Raw genomic sequence first — 17,400 nt, forward strand, 5'->3', positions numbered from 1 at the left:
GTATAGCAGCTCTCTTATTATGTTGATGTGGCTTAATGGACAGATTCTGCAAACACTGAGCTTAAGACCTGATGGTTTATTACTGTGTCTTGACATAAGTCGGAACATTCATTGTAGAAGGCATTGCTGTTTGTGTTTTCAGGACAGAGCTCTAAACAAGGTGTTCTGAAACCCATTGCTTAAAAATATGTGGGGTTTCTTTTTGTTTTCCCCTGCTGCAGGTGTGATGGACAGGTAGCAGAAGATTTCACTTTGATATCAGGGAATCAGAATGACTGAGTGCTTCCTGCCTCCCACTAGCAGCCCCAGTGAACACCGTCGGGTAGAACACAGTGGGGGTCTTGCTCGTACTCCCAGCTCTGAAGAAATCAGTCCTACAAAATTCCCTGGATTGTACCGCACCGGTGAGCCTTCACCACCTCATGACAGCTTGCATGAGCCTCCAGATATAGTGTCTGATGATGAAAAGGAGCATGGGAAGAAGAAAGGAAAATTTAAGAAGAAAGAAAAAAGAAGTGAGTAGGCAATTTCTGTTATTTCATGCTTATAATTTTTCTCCCTCTGCCCCCCTCTGCCCCCCTCTGCCCCCCTCTGCCCCCCTCTGCCCCCCTCTGCCCCTCTCCCCCTCCCTCTCAATTGCTTAGTATTCCCAATGGTTTTTTTAAACTTGTTTAAGTGTGAAGGGAGTTAACTTGTACAAACAGGCTTTGTGCAATACCTGTTCCTCTTCCAAAGAAACCCACACCTTAACCAAAAAATGGAATTCTTTTTTGTTGTTGCACAGTTACAGGTGCCAAGCACATGCCCAGAATTACTAATAAACATGTTTATCCAAAACCTTTAACGGTGCATTGATAATTGCCTGGCATGGGGTTCTTCTAATCTCATTATCTGTTCACATTCTAAGCGGAGGTTTCCAAGTATATTTCCAAATCGATGCTTTTTGAAATTGTAGCTGAGGTGCTAGCTAAAACAAAACTGTAAGTTTGACCTGAATTTTATACTTTTAAATTTGGAAGAGTCAGTTTTAACAACTTTAACCCTTTTCCCTTATGTCTGCTGTACTGCTGTTGTGTACCATCTCAAATTTTCATGTGCACACTGCACCATTATTTGAGGAGTAATAAAATCTGTGTCCTTTTTTACCTCTAGCTTCTCACTTTAGTCTGATCATGCAGTTTCCTCCAGCAGTGCCACAGTATTATTGCAGAGTTCAAAAATGTGCAAGCCAACAAGATTTGAATTTACTAGAACTAACAGAGTAAAGGCTAGAAGAAAGTAAAGCTTTGCCTAAAGAATCCATTCTTTGTCAGTGTATCAGTGTCCAGAATGTAAGTTTTAATTTAAAAAGCGTACCCCTCCTCCACAACAACAGAAATGTTACTTCCTGCCTTTAGATTTGTGCAGAAAATTTTTGAAACATGAAATAGTTTTTATTTAGGAGGGTTTTTTTACATATTCTGAAAGAACAAAGCACTTGGAAATACTAAGCTGATACTAAACACTCTCAGTACCGGAAAGATCCTTGCTGTCCAAGTCTGAAACCTAAATATCACAGCCCAAATACTAGTGCTTTTTAAACTGATACTTGTTTTAGCAAAATTTCAAAATAATGTTCCTCCTCTATAATGTCTGTGTCCACAATACCTGGAAGTTCTGGATGCCAGTGTACCTTGCTGCTACTTACTTGGGAAATTTGGAAGGTCAAAACCAATAAGACAGCACATGATATTCTGTTAGAATGAGTATGGTGACTATGTGTAATATGCATGCATATACTTAAAAAATTACTCTTGAAGAATTTGCTGCCACCGTGCTGCTTTTAATCAAACCCATTTCCTAGAATGCAGGAACTGTTTCTACCATACTTAGGACTGTTGTTATTTTAACTAAAGACTGTGTGCCTAAAGAATACCATAACTCAGAAATACATTATCCTCAAGTTAAAATCAACAGTTTAAATTTCTACAGGTTTTAAGAAGAGTGATTCCTTAGGTTTTTTTTCCAGTGTAAGCAACATGAACCTAATACAGATTATTGGACTGGTGATGAAAATTCGGGATTGATTGGATAGGTCTAAATTCAGGCTGTTAGCAGTTGGTTTTTTACTCTTCGCTAATCAGCTTTCTGTTATAACTCTGCATTAGATTCCTCTAAATTTGGAATTGTTAGAGGTCAGCATTATACGCAGTGTGGGTTGCTTTGTGGTATAATTCGGCACGTCTCATGGTGATAGTCTAACTGAAGGCTGAAGAGGAAAAATGCTTGTTCAGCAAATACATACAGGTCTGTGCACATTAGCACTCTAACTGCTTTCTTCTGCAAGAGATTACAACACGTTTTATAGCTGATGCAAAGCAATTTTTGGTACTTAAAAGAAGCTTTAAAGGTTTGAAAAATCCTCAGAAACACAAAAATGCAAAGCACAGGACAAATCAAAGTATATCTTGCAGCTGTAATGTAAAAAGCATTTTCAGCATTTCTTAGCCCTAATATAAGTATGTCATATAATTTCCATTCAGATATAAGCCTAAGTTACATACGGAGCTTTCAGTACATCCTCATACAGTCCAAAAATGACTGTAAATAGACCCTGAATGGACATTTAACTTATGTGAATGACAAGGGTTCTTTACAGTTGCTTAACATGATTGATTTTAAGTTACCCTTCCAGCTTTGCCTTTTTTTATTCCTTCTATACTTTTGATTTTTCAGTTTCTTCCACATTTGAAATTCTATTACATGTGTTCATATTGTTTCCACTTTTCTGGCTACCTGATGTGATTTTTTTTTTTTTGGACAATACACAACCTGCTGTGGTCATGTAATTTGGGTTTAAACAAATATAATTGAACATTTCAATAAGAAAAAGACAAGTGTTGACACTAAACCATGACAGAGTGAATGTTTGTGGAATGTACACGATTAGTGAAGTAATGACAAGGTCATCCAAACTCCCAAAACTATGTAACTAAACGAAGATTTTGAAGTATTTTGATAATACTCTAAATGTAAACTTCAGAAATGCTTGAAGATCAGGAGAGTCTGTGGAGAGGGAAGGATAAGTATCTCAAGGTTACTCATTTTAGTTTTTCAGGTAAATCCTGTTTGTGGGAGCAATGTAGTCTTAGCTTCAGTATTATTACCTGTATCAGAAAAGCATTTTGTATGCTAGCAAGGATCTTTTTTCTTATGTGATTAATAGAATGATTGGATATTTTTCATGTTAATGGCAATAAACTAATACACAGCAACACAAGTGGGGAAAAAGTGCTAAAAATGTTTTGGAGATTATAAAAAACAATATTTCATTTTATTTTCAATGTGGAATGTCAGCTGTTGGAAAAATGTTTCAGCCACTAATTTCTATTCTCCACTCCTCCATGATAGACTGAGTGTTGGTTAGCTGTAGAGTGAGTTAAATCAGGGGATTTATTAGGGATAAAAATGAATTTTCTTTCTACTGGAATAGTTTTAGCTCAGATCTGTTTTCTGACTCAAAACTTCCCTTGTCTATTCAAGAACTTGTACTGTGGCAGCAGGAGAGTAAAAATAGATTATTTTTTTTTTAAAGCCATAATGGTTTATGTGAGATGGTGAACAGTATAATTGATTTTTTTAAAAAATTGTTTAACCACCTGTCAGTAATCACATATTGATAAATTCATAAAATACACAGTTCCTTGCAAAAGAAAAATTGTAAGAAATACTTATGAAGAGAAAGCTATTCTACTCATTGGAATTTCTGTAGATAGAGAGTCTGTATGTAGTATATTTTACTCTGCTTATTTGGTTTACTTCTGATATTGATACCATTGGACAGAATGGGTTCAGTATGTAGCTAGAATTTCTTGTTTATAATAATTTTCATTTTCTTTATATAGTTCTTGGGAAAATGGAGGATTGGTTGAATTACGAACTAAACTGTCTTGTGAAAGGACAGCAATATCATTGGTATGAACTCTTCGGAATTTTTTAGGAAATCTTTTTTGAAGATTGAATCCCTAATGTGTTGGGTGGGAGGGATGGTTCCCATAGATTCTTTTGGGATGTAGATGCTGGCCAGAATATTCTTCTGTTAACTTGGGGACCTGCTGAACAATCTTTGGTCCCCAAATGGGTGTTAACCTTTATCTTCTTCCCCTGAGTTGCTTTCGTTGTGTGAAGTTCTAGCAATCTGCATCTCTCTGCTAGGTACTACTAAGTGGAAGATACCAGTCTGTGCTCTCATCTTAAGGGATAATAATAATAATCTGCTCAGGAATGTATCATCAATATGGATGTTTAGCAACCATGCAAAAGCTCTGATAGTATTCCCACCTGTTCCAGGTAGAGCAGTGACATGATGAGTTGTCTCTGTGCTTATGATCCTTCCTTTCTGTGCGGAGTGCTAATGGAGATGGATTCTACATCTACATATCTATAGGGGGAGGCTGCTGGAAATTGTAAGGAGGCCATTGTCTTCCTACAAAATAGCCAAGTAACTGCTATTGCAAACAAAATATTTTTACTGATCTGGTGTGTGGAGAAGCTCTGAATGTAATTTTCAGGTCTACAGAATAAGAAGTTACTGGAATTCTCTACCCATGATATGCATTAGATGCTCTTCATATCAAGGTTTATCTTTTGGTGTTGCTACATCCTATTCTACTGAGAAATTACTGTGTATTTATTTAGCAAAGTACTATTTGTAAACAGTTTAAAAGTCTGCCTTTCAGTCCTAATAATTATTTTAAATCAAAAAAGTAAGGCAAATTTCATATTTCAGCTTCATTTGTTCTCCTTGCATAGGTCTGTGCAGTAATCTGAATGTGAGATTTGTTTGGGACCACTGTGCTCCTATCAGTGGGTTGAAAAAAACAAACCAAAAACTGAACAGATCTAACTCAAAGTTGGATAGTTAAGTGTTGGTAGCGTCTGTAAGTTTGAAGTTTCTAATAATACGTCTTGTGAGTGAGGAAAGGAGATAAAGCCATCTATTCCAAGTTCATTATGCATCGTGTCTGTCTTTACCGTTTTATTTAGAAATGGTATACAAGTTGACGGCAAATCTTCTGACAAATTCAAATTAGGTAACTAATGCTAGCATTGCACATTAGTTGGTATAGTCATATTTGACCTACTAAGTCTTCTAGTGATCCATGTTTTCTTTCAGTGAACTAATCACAGATCAATGCAAATTTCCCCAGGGTACAAAAATCTGATACAGAGGTAAAAATGACTTAAAAACTCATCAGAGATTGGAAGCACAAAATGTATCTTGTGGTAGGTAGTCTTGGTAAGTTACAGTTCTCAATAATGCAGTACTTTCAGTTAACAATAAATGTTATAGCATGAATTTATAGCTTCATTGTGAGTGCAGGAAATGAGAAGTATTCCCAAGTATGCAGGCAGATAGAAACAGTGGCCTCACTGCATGACAAAGATTTTAAGCGTGTAAGTTAGATCTTTTCAAGTCACACTGGATTTTTATTTTCTTTTACTTTTTAAAAGGGATTTTTGTAATTTTCAGTGAGATAAGAACTATATTTGCAACATCATGTTTAAAATAACTGCAGTGAAGGCATTGTGGAAGGTCTAACGAAGCCCAAGCAAGGAACTTGGCAGTGCAGTCATTATGCTGGTGGAATTGGAGTATTTATTATATTAGTATTGGTCTACTACAGGTGCAGGAAAATGTCATTGCAATACTTTAGAGTGGTGGGAAAATGCAGACTATTAGTACTAGAAGTCTTGAGGAAACAGGGAACAGAAATACCAGTTTACTCACAGTAGGTAATACTTCTTTCCACATTTAAAATGATCTGATTTGTGAAGTGCTTTTGGTAATTTTTCTTCTGTATAAATTTAGGTTGCTTATTTTTCAGTGTATTATGTCACAGGTGAAAGGAATACAGTAATTTTCTTACCAGAAGTATGGTAAAGAAAATTGGGTTACTCTGAGAGACATACAAAACCCTGCTTGGGATGGGTAGGGGATTCTCTGTGAATCTCTAATCAGTCTATATTTCTAAAATTTGTTATCTTAGGTTTCTGAGACAAATTAAATTAGGTTAGTTCTGTATTTAACTTGCTCCTTCATGTCTTCTCATGAAGTCAAGAAATACCAGTTTCGGTAATGTGCTATTGCACGTGTTATATTACCACAGATCTAGAAAAACACCAAGATTTGTGTTGCAATGTGGGGTGTTGAGACACGTAAGGCAGGTGCTCTGTTTGTTGGTGAAGGCAGCCTCCAAGCTCTGGTCCCCTGTGCCAACCCAGAGGACACCCTGATGCTATTCCTCGTGTGTGTGTGAGAGCTCTGTGTTGTCCAACTGGGAGCTGTTACATCTACCCAGCAGGAAAGATCGAGGGCAGATTGCTGTGGTCTCTGGTGAAGATCTGGCTTTCTGTTTGGAAATTACATCTGTGAACCTCGTCTTGAAACTCAGTGCCAGCCCCATCTCATTTTCACAAAACACTGTGGTGATGTGTGCTCCTCCTTTGTCCCGTCACTGGTGCATCAGCAGTTCTCTCTGTATCAGAGTGAGATTTGAATCCTTAGTTTATGCACTGTGGGTTTGCCTTAAGCGTTTTTTAGTTTTAGTTTACAAAAAGAGTGAATGATGGTATAGCCAGTAAACTGTGAGGATGAGACCTGGTTGCTGGTTGTTTTCCAGCTAGTTTTTGCATTTTTATATTAAAAATTCACTTGGACAGGACCAGTGCTACAGTCTGTCTTCTGTGAAAGTGCGTGTTTGGTAGTCCTAGGGAAAGGGAAAAGTCCAGGATGGCAAGGGCAAGCTGGTCAAACAATTGTAATTATTTTATGCCAGTTCCATGCTTTAAAACAGTTCTTATATTTATTTGACTGTTGAAAGGTACCTTCTACAGAGCAGGCAAAGAGGCTTCAAAATACAGACAGCTCATTGGATGTGCTGAAATAATGATGGGAAACTCTGCAGCTAAAGATGGTTTAGAATTGGGAGAATAAAAGACAATGTCCCCTGTTTCTTTTGCACAAGATATTTCACCTGTAAAGACTGCAGCCTATAATCTCATCCATGGTGTGCTCCCTTACAATCTAAAGGAGTAATTTTCCACCACCCAAAACTATTCATGCAGAAGGAGTACCTGGCTGTCGGTGTGCTTCCTCAATTGGGCAGAGGCACTGCCTGGAGGTAGTGGAGGAGCCTCAGAGGATCTGTATAATGGGGGCTTCACGTTGAAGCAAGAGCTTGCTGCCCACTGCCTTGGGGAACCTGGCTCATGCAAATGACATGTAAAATGTCGTTTTCATTGACCAGGTTCCAGGCTTGCTTTTCTTACACGGGGTACTGCGTATGTAAAATAACAATTAATTGACTTGGAATTCGTGTCAGTTTGTATATTGTTGGGTTTGGTTGTGGATTGTTTTTTTGTTGTGGTGGGTATTTTTGTAATCCATCTTTAAAGATTTCCTTGGTCTTGCCTGGAGGATAGGCAGGGCTAGCTGCAGAGGCGTAGTTAGTAAAAGCACTGGTGCATCTTCTAGACAGCACTTGGTGTTTTGCTGCTGGAGCAGCATACTTGGCTCAAGGACTTGTTTGAAGCTCTCGTATATGCTTTTTAAGGCAAATATCCACCTTCACTCACAGGTATTATGGAATTGTTTTATTTGTCTAGTGGAAAAGTAAGTGTGCTTGGGCTTTTTTTGGGGCTTTTTTGGGGGGTGCATTTTATTAGAGGGTGAAACTTTATTAACTTCATACTTATCTTAAAATTCATAATATTCGGGAAAGGGATTGGGGAGTTTAGTGGCTGAAGTGTGGTTTGTTCGTAATAGAAGTTTGTTAGACTTATGTGTATGCAGTAGATGATCCTTAACACCAACTCTTATACTGTTGATTACAGGAACGTAGAGAAGTTGCCAGACAGTTGTTTTTATTTTGCATTTCCTTGACTATTAGATGGGAAACTAGCCCATAAGATGGACATTGCCATTATGAGTAAGTATATAAAGTATTAATTGTTTAGATCATTCAGGAGCTGTGTGGCTTATCTTTGCAATGGTTATGCAACCTTGTTTTAATCCTTGTCCACTTAAATGTGTAACAACTAAAGAAAACCTTCTGAAGAGCCAGGCAGGTGCTAGTTTTTAATTCACATTGCGGCTTCTCTCTTGTCCTTACATATTACTTCTTGTTCTTTCCCTGTTATAATATAGTATCTAGAAACTGAATAGACTTACAGCTGTCCTCTTGCCTTCTCCTCCTTTGTCTAATAGCGGAAGGTTATGCTGCATTTCAAGAGGACAGTTCCGGTGATGAAGCTGAAAGCCCTTCAAAGTTGAAACGGTCCAAGGGAATACATGTCTTCAAGAAACCCAGCTTTTCCAAAAAAAAGGAAAAGGATTTTAAAATAAAAGAGAAACCCAAAGATGAAAAACACAAGGAAGACAAACATAAGGAAGACAAGCATAAAGAGAAAAAGTCAAAAGACTTAACTGCAGCAGATGTTGTGAAACAGTGGAAAGAGAAGAAGAAAAAGAAAAAGCCAATTCAGGAGACAGAGATACCTCAAGTGGATGTTCCAAGTCACAGACCCGTGTTTGGCATTCCTTTGTCTGATGCAGTAGACAGGACCATGATGTATGATGGCATCCGCCTGCCAGCAGTTTTCCGTGAATGTATAGATTACGTAGAGAAGTATGGCATGAAATGTGAAGGCATCTACAGAGTTTCAGGTACTCTGGGCACACTGACATGAAGGTTCCTAAGGTCTTTACTTGTAATTTTCTTATTATTTTACCATGTCCAACACCTAGAGACTCTATAGCTGCATTTATTTTAGTTATCCAAAAGATAATCATGTAGCTAAAGTTAAGCAAACCTGTAGGTCTGAAGTACCAGAAAAGTGGCTAATCTGGTAGTACTGCTTAATGGCCTTTTGTGATAGGATGGTAACAATGAATAAAGTGCGTTAGTATGGCCAGCTTGTATTCGTTACTTTTCCATTAGAAATACAATGCTAGTTCACGGCAAAAGCAAAGATGAGATATAACCATTTTGTTACTTAAGCGTCCCACTAAATGCTTTTCCAATTACTTGTTATTTTTTTATATTTTTTTGCTTAAAAACTTCTTCTGTTTGAGCAAATACACTAATAAAGCAGAAAATACAAGTTTCACTGTTTAAGCTTAGCAACAGGAGACTAATTAACCATGGTAATTGTGTAACACCAGCTTACATAAATGAAACATCAGTTGCAGTCACGTTAAACACAACAGTCCCTTTATTTGTGAACTGCATCTGCAGTATAACTCATGTAAGTACTTCTGTGGGTATGTTTAAGGGAGTAAGAATAAGTGAGAAAAGGAATTTGAGGAAAAGCATTTGAAACAAGTTGTCTAGCACTGTAAAACAGTAATCAAACGATTTTAAAGGCTTCATTAAGCTGTCTTCATGCTGTCGATCTGCATGGTGTTTGGTAGGCATGCATAAATAACCGCAGCAGCTTAAGCAGTTTCTTCATCTTGCCTGTTGGAACATTCTGGTTGCGTGTTTTTGCAAGACACTTGTGTGTTGGGAATTTTTCCGTAACTTGTACTTTCTAGGTGTTCTCCAGTGCAACAGCACCCTCTTGTGTGTGTAAGATTGTTTAAATTGAGAGCTCAGAGAGACAATTGCAGTGGCTTAACAACCTACCAGCCGTTGTGATGAATGGCTAACTTGGACATGAAACCGAGCATATTCTACATGACATTTACCATGGGTCGAGTGCACCCAGGTTTGCTTATTGTGGATGAGCCAAGCCGTGGCAGTGCATTAAGTCAGTGTAACTCAAGTGTGTGTTTGAGCTTTAAGAATGAAATTTCCCCGAGCTTGGGAAGATTGGAATGTCACTGACTTTATAAAACCACCTTACAGAAAATTTTGGCTGGGCTGAATAATTGCGTGAACGCACTTTTATTCATGCAGTGCCTCAAATCAAGAATCCTGTGTGAGATTCCTCTGCTGAGGAGGGCCAGCAGGAAATCTGGAAACTAAAAAGTGTGGGGTTTGTTTTGACAGAGGAAAGCTGTTATAGGTAGAACTTGTTGCACAACATTTGAGTTGGTAACATACTTGCTGCTTGGCTTAGGGCTGTATAATGGAACAGCCTGAAAGATGCTGAATGCAAATCCACAACTGATCCCATGTTCCCCTGCTCTCCCTCACCCTATTTTATGGCCCTTGATGCAAGGGGATGCTGGTGCCAGTTCTGATTCAAAACTTTGGTTCTGCTGTGTTTTTGCTTTGTAGTGGTAAATCGCTACTTTTAGAAGCAGTGATCAAGTAATTTTGAGTCATGATTTTAACTTTGTTACACATGGATAATGTTTCAAATCTATTCCTCAGTGACCTTAAATGGTAAGGAGAGGTGAAATAAATGCATCTCAGAAAGAAAGTTTTAATATAACTAATATACATTTACAGTTGAGGATTTCTCTTAATTCTTGATCTAAATATTTTAAGGAATAAAATCAAAAGTTGATGAGCTAAAAGCAGCCTATGATCGAGAAGAATCTCCCAACCTGGAAGAATATGAGCCCAATACAGTAGCCAGCTTGCTGAAGCAGTACCTACGAGAACTGCCTGAAAATTTGCTTACCAAAGAGCTAATGCCCCGCTTTGAAGATGCTTGTGGAAAGAGCACAGAAGCTGAGAAAGTTCAGGAGTGCCAGAGGTTGCTGAAAGAGTTGCCAGAGTGTAACCATCTCCTAATTTCTTGGCTGATTGTGCATATGGACCATGTTATTGCAAAGGAACTGGAAACAAAAATGAACATCCAGAATATTTCTATAGTGCTCAGCCCTACTGTCCAGGTATGTGCACCACACAGCAAGGGTTAGAGCAGAACTTCAGCCCAAGAGAGACTTCTTTGTAGGAATTCTCTTGCAGGCGGGAATCAGGTGTTGTCTGATAGAGTTAAGCTAAATTCCAACTTCTGTTTATATCTTGGAAACGTAAAATGCTGGGAAAGGGGGAACGAAAGACTTTCTGAATGTGAGCTTGCATACTACAGGTCTGATATTTGGGTGGTTATAAGAGTATTACAAAGACTGCTGTCAGGGTTTTAATTCTGTTGTGAACAGCAGTAATTTAATGTTGAATTCATCCAAGAATTCGTGCAGATACACAATTTCTGTGGGCTTCTGATTCAGTGATAATTTAGTGGAGACTATATTGTTGCTTCATTTTAATATCGAGCCAATGAACCCTTGTCCTGCAAATAGATCTTCCTGGTGCAGTAATGACTTCAGTATCATGGCTTTGGTGTCTGCAGTGAAGTGGCTGCGGAAAAACAACTGACTTAGTTTTCCAGTAAGATTTTGTGGTTTCTGGATTGATTAATTCCTTAATAAACATCTTGGAAATATTTTATTTAAATACAGCTCAGAATTAGTCCTGTGCATAATGGAAACATGTCATTATTGGGTGTGGGTCTTCTAGAAGAAAACCCACACTTTAGAAGAGCTTGGCTTTATAATTAAGAGTCTAGGTGGAGGCCCAGTAGCAAAGGGCTGGGTATTATTCTTGGCTATTTTGCTGTGCCAGACACTTTATAGCTAACAAAAGAAGTAACAATTAATGTAAAACAATGCAGGCCCAATCATGTTTTTTGTTAAGTAGATTTTTACAATTAAAATGCAGGTAGTGACTAATCTTTCTTTCGGGATAAATTTTTGAATTTTAATGGAAGGTAGAGTATCAAAACAAATACTTGCTTCTGCCTTATGTTAAAACAAGGAAGACAGTAGCAGCTCCTTTCAAACTACTTTTTCTACTATATTAAATCATCTGACAGAGAAGTTGTAGAAAATACTTAGAGGTTGAGGGAGGAGAGAAAAGCTAGCCAGCAACCATCCATACTGCAGTATGGTTGGTGTTCCTCTTACCATTGCTGTCATGAACTGCCTTGACATGAGTAAAAAGAAAGATTTAATACCTTTCTGTATCTACCAGTGATGAAAATAATTGGGGTAGGTTAAGACGTGTGAAAATTCTGAGTTTAGCATGAAAATGCTTTGGATAGTTACACAGGTAAGAGAGACAGTGATTCCTTGAGGCCTGCACTCGATTGTTTAAAGTATTGGTTTTAATCCAGATTTTAAGCTCTTAGGACAAACTAATATGACAACAACACACAGAAGAGCATACTAAAGGCTGTTTTGTTTCTGGAGAAAGATACTGTGATTCACGGATAAAGATGATGTGAATAAATCAACCCATATTTTGTCTGTCCTTTCCTTGCAGATCAGCAACCGTGTCCTGTATGTATTTTTTACGCACGTTCAGGAGTTCTTTGGGAATGTGACCCTAAAGCAGGTGACAAAACCTCTTCGCTGGTCAAATATGGCAACAATGCCAGCACTTCCAGAAACACAAGAAAGCATCAAAGAAGAAATCAGGCGACAGGTTGACAATTATTTCAGTGTTTTTCTGTTTATCTTTGCCCATACATTCAGCAGTACATCTTCATAACCTTGTAACATGCTCTTTAATTCTATCACAATTGTCCTGTCACTGGAGACCACTGGAAAGAGAGTGGTGATGTTCTTGCCCATTTCACACGTGAAAAGTTGTTACAGTCTTGTGATGATTACAGCAGTGTTTTTTGTGGATTCCTTTGCTCTGTAGTTCAATACTTTTATCAAGGGAGGAAAGTTAGGATAACGTGTTAGGAGTGTGGTTTCTTTAATTTTGCTCTTCAGCTAGTTCTAGAGCATGTGCAGAATATATGTTAAACACTTGGTGGTGGTTGATGTCAGGCTTTCAAGACCAGCACTCCAAGTCAAAAAGATTTTTCTTTTCCGTCTGCCCTGCTGTGATATATTAAAGACACTGATTTCTCTGTCAATATTTCTAGGAGTTCCTACTGAACTGTTTACACAGAGACTTGCAGGCAGGGATAAAAGACTTATCCAAAGAAGAGAGACTCTGGGAGGTGCAAAGAATTTTAACAGCTCTTAAGAGGAAACTAAGAGAAGCTAAGAGACAGGTGGGTAACTTTTCTATTTATTGGCCAAACATCTAAATGATGGATTCCTAATTTGTGAGATGCAGAGGCACTCAGTTAGATCAAACCACATTTTAATCTTTACTGCAGATTTTTTCATCTTAACTTGGCTGATGAGCAATTGCATTTTCTGGTTAGCTGGCTGACCCTGGGGACAGCAAGATCTTCACACTCCTTCACAGCTGTTTAAAAAAACAAAAAAAAGCAATAAAAAACTTAGTGTTTAATAGAGCATGTATTCGTTATACGCTTAAAACAATGAGTCCTGGGTACCATGAGGAACTACTGGAAGATTTAAGATTAAATTATTATGAAGTTTGTTATTTTTTTTTAAATTGTCCTATGTCCCAGAGAAGGAACAGACCTTGCTGAAAACTTTCAAGATAACCAAGATGGTGATTCTAAATGTGGAAAATAATGCATTCAAGAAATCTTTTTTTTGCAGTAAATAGAGTGACTGGGGAAGCGGTTCTTTTAAAAGTTGTTCTCTTTCTCTGGCAGGAGTGTGAAACAAAGATTGCACAAGAAATTGCTAGCCTTTCAAAGGAGGATGTCTCCAAAGAAGAAATGAATGAGAATGAGGAAGTTATAAATATTCTTCTTGCACAGGTAGCTGGCAGGCACTTTACCTGTTCATCTGTTGGTATTGTTCCATATTGTTAAACACTCTTTTGTTCCTTCTAATGCAATGGGGAATTGAAGGCTTGAAGGGGTCTCTCTGTCCAGTAAAACACGAGGCTTTGTTTTAATGGCAAATAAAGCAGGGAAGGAATGGTGACTGCAGGAGTGAACCCAAAACTGAGTAAACTCTTGGTAACAGCAGAAAGGAGACACTGTGCAACAAGAACAAAAAGTAGCCTTTGTTGTTAGTGTACTTAAAAAGCACTTCCAAATCTAACCAGTTTTAATACTGTTAACTACTTTCCTGCTGATCAAAGGAAATAAGGCAACTGTTTCGGCTTTTTTGCCTCCTTTTGCTTCCCTCAGTAGCTTTGATCTTCTCTCTCCACTGTACATTCCTCCTTATATTCATCTTCAAAGACATATTTTATAATTCAGTTTTTCTAGCTATTTTACTGGTTAGCCAGAACTTTCCCCTGTGATTTAAGGAAAGAGGCAGCCAAACATGCCAGAACTCAGTGCGTCATCTCCACAACTATTCAGTACAGTGATTGTCTTGAAGATTCAGAACAGACGTTGGGTTTGAACTTACATTTACTTTGAGGTCTTGATGAATCAGAGTTCAAAGCAGGCATGCTCACCACTTCTACTGAAAGTATTTCAGAGAACAGCATCATCTCATACTTACCGTATGTTCCTGTAGAACATAAAGTCAGAGCTTTAAGTGCACTAAATGGATCATTGCAGGAGAACGAGATTTTAACAGAACAAGAAGAACTGCTGGCCATGGAGCAGTTCCTGCGGAGACAGATTGCCTCAGAGAAGGAAGAAATAGATCGCCTTCGAGCAGAAATAGCTGAAATACAAAGGTAAGAGGGAGACTGCTTACGTGAGAGCCCTCACCAGGTGAGCACTCTTTGGGTAAAAGTACATACACGCTCTCCAGAAACAATACTCTAAAGTACACTTAAGAGCTCACCGTATGAATGTCATATTTGAAAGCCACCTCTTTTTATTGAAATCTCAACAACTTTGGATTTTTCAGGATATTTTCTGTTAGGATAATAATGGAATTATGATCTAAATGAAATTAGACCTGTGTACAAAAAAATTCCCCCTAGGAAATCACTGGTTTATTAAATTAAGCTTTGAAAGGAAATTCTGGTTTTGTTTTTAAAACCATTGCAGATTATTCAGGGGGTGTAAGCTAACTCTTTTAAACTGCTACCGTCCTGGCAGACTTCCGGAAGTGTTTAAATCAGAGTTTGTGGTTGGTCTTTCAGTCGCCAGCAGCACGGCCGAAGTGAAACCGAGGAATACTCTTCTGAGAGTGAAAGCGAGAGTGAGGATGAGGAGGAACTGCAGGTCATCCTCGAAGATCTGCAGAGACAGAATGAAGAACTGGAGGTAAGACTGGAGTCTTAGTATTACATGGCACTCTTCTTCTCAGTGGTTACTCGGCTGAGTCTGGGCAGAGATGTTTGCATATGTGCAGACTAGTAGTTTCGCAGCTGTTTGGCCTAGGCATAACACCCACACGCTCTGTTTTTAAATCACTGTTGTGTGCAAGTCCAGGTTGCTGGACTAATGTCTGGGCTAACGGCAGAACTTCATCCTGTCATGCAAAATGGCTCCCCTAGCTAGTCCCCTTCTTTGTCAGACGGAGCCCTCACATTTGTTTTCCTTATTTAAAAGATAAAGAACAATCACCTGAACCAAGCGATTCACGAGGAGCGAGAGGCCATCATAGAACTGCGAGTACAGCTTCGCCTGCTGCAGCGAGCTAAATCGGAGCAGCAGGTGCAGGAAGAAGAGGAGCCAGAAAAACGCGGGGGTGTTTCTCAGCAGCAAAGAGACAGTGTCCTGGAGACAAAAGCAGCCAAAGAGCAGCCAAAAGCGAGCAAGGAGCAGCAAGTCAAGCCATCGCCAAGTAAAGACAGGAAAGAAACTCCAATTTGATCCAGCTCCTTGGATATGCATAAAATCAACTGAACTGTGCAAATTACTGTAATTTGAGTCAAACTGCACAAATTATTGCTGGCTGTGTACATTCTGTAAAGAAACTTTTCTTTTAAGCCCTGGAGACTTTTGTCTCCAATACTTGTGGCTTCTACTCATCAGACTCAGGTGAGTTTGGAGAGGCCAGAAGAGTTTTCCAGTTAGTATCAGATTATTTCAAGACTGGTTTCCTTCAGGTGATTTAAAATAATCCAGTAACAAGTTTTTATTTTAAACCAAAATCATTATTTACATTCATTGGAGCAGAATTGGAAGATCTCATTTTCAGTAAATAAACAAAACTCCACCCACAGTTACTAATTATTTGCCTTGTGAATCTATTCACCCTCATTCACCATTATTTCTGCTTATTAACCTAGTCACTTCTTGCTTGTGCCTTTGATACCTTTCTGATGCAGATTCTATACAAGGGAGCTTTAAATTTATTCTGGGTTGGCTGAAGAGTTGGGAGACTGCGGGGTATCGTGTGTACCTAACATGCCCTTAAGCTTCATTTTTGTTCTGAGATGTACTGAATAAATGTGAAAACTTGAGAGATGTTATTTATGTCCCTGTATGATGGAAGTGTTCATGTCTTTTAGCGATGTAGGTAACCCATTTTACTCATTTACAAACCACCCTCGTCATACCTGTTTAAGATGGGCTCTGTTCACGCTGCTGCCATATAGCCAAGAGCTTTTTCTTCATCCATTTTGAATGTGTCAGTCTCTCCGAGAAAGCTACTGACGGATGCTTTAGGCAGTGAGGGGGATGGGTTATGCCACTTAAGCTACATCTGCCTGACCAAGCAATATAGCGTTTCCCTCCGCAGAAAGCCAAGGCACTTGTGCTTTCCAAATAAACCCGAAGAACAAAGCCAACAGGAGGCACTGGGGGTTCAGCAATAGCCTCTTTTCTTTTATTCTTTAAAAAAACCAACCACCCCCCGCTGTGAACTGCTTTTGGTTTGGCTGTTTTACTGCTCCTACCCCTCAAGCCTCCAGCCATGTTGGCATTTAAGGGCCATTTAATGTTTCAGATGATAACACTCATGAGACTCATCCATCAATTCCTATAGAGACAGCAAACTCCACAGAGTGCAGATAGGCTATCTTATTTTTTAATCTGGATATTTATTTTCAGCACCTGTTGGATGTGGTTGTATTCTTTATCTATTGCACTGTTGTGAATCATTGGCCATGATTTGATTTTGTACAAATAATGCTTTGATATGTTATAGAAAACAGCATAGTATTTTTTTAAAATTTGGAAAAAAAGTTTATAAACACAGAAAATGTGGTCAGATGACAAATATAAACTAAAGCATTCTCCCTTGCCTTCGTTACATACATTTTGTATTTGCTGGCAATATTTAAACTTTCTGTTTGTTTAATTCACACTAATTCCTATTGAATTGTCATGGATTTTTCTAATGTTCTTCAGACAAATCTCTTAATATTGGTTAACTTTTATTTTGTTAGGATTGTATTTATCAAGCAAATAAATTCAACAGCCATTTGAATGTAGTTTTTAATTTATCTACTTCACAACGTGTAATATCTTTTTCTAGTGCAAGCAACAGTCATTCTTCTTGGGTAGCTACTTACAGCTGAGAAGTTTAAATGAGAAATTAATTCAGGCCTTCTAAGTAGTTCCTCTGAAAGAACATTGTGTGCGTAGAAAGCTTCTGTTACTCAGCAGAAGATACATTTAATTTGAAGAAATTGAAGATTTTAAGACTTTGTTTCTCTACAACTA

General features: G+C 38.3%; 1 protein-coding gene across 3 annotated transcripts in view; it reads left to right on the top strand.

The window, feature by feature from the left end:
- Positions 1–17,164, top strand: part of RALBP1 (ralA binding protein 1) — a 35,168-nt gene extending 18,004 nt beyond the window's left edge. For 2 of the 3 annotated variants that reach the window (XM_074899213.1, XM_074899212.1), the window contains exons 2-10: positions 222–515; positions 8,249–8,707; positions 10,479–10,828; positions 12,261–12,422; positions 12,874–13,005; positions 13,525–13,632; positions 14,392–14,513; positions 14,928–15,051; positions 15,340–17,164. In XM_074899213.1, the coding sequence (XP_074755314.1) occupies positions 272–515; positions 8,249–8,707; positions 10,479–10,828; positions 12,261–12,422; positions 12,874–13,005; positions 13,525–13,632; positions 14,392–14,513; positions 14,928–15,051; positions 15,340–15,603 (1,965 nt within the window). In that variant the 5' untranslated portion in view covers positions 222–271 and the 3' untranslated portion in view covers positions 15,604–17,164. Of the gene's footprint in view, positions 1–221; positions 516–7,875; positions 7,971–8,248; positions 8,708–10,478; positions 10,829–12,260; positions 12,423–12,873; positions 13,006–13,524; positions 13,633–14,391; positions 14,514–14,927; positions 15,052–15,339 lie in introns of those variants that run through there. The other variant, XM_074899214.1, reaches the window with a different exon arrangement.
- Positions 17,165–17,400: the final 236 nt, after the last annotated feature.

Source organism: Athene noctua, chromosome 2, assembly GCF_965140245.1.
Source record: "Athene noctua chromosome 2, bAthNoc1.hap1.1, whole genome shotgun sequence".
Lineage (NCBI taxonomy): Eukaryota > Metazoa > Chordata > Aves > Strigiformes > Strigidae > Athene > Athene noctua.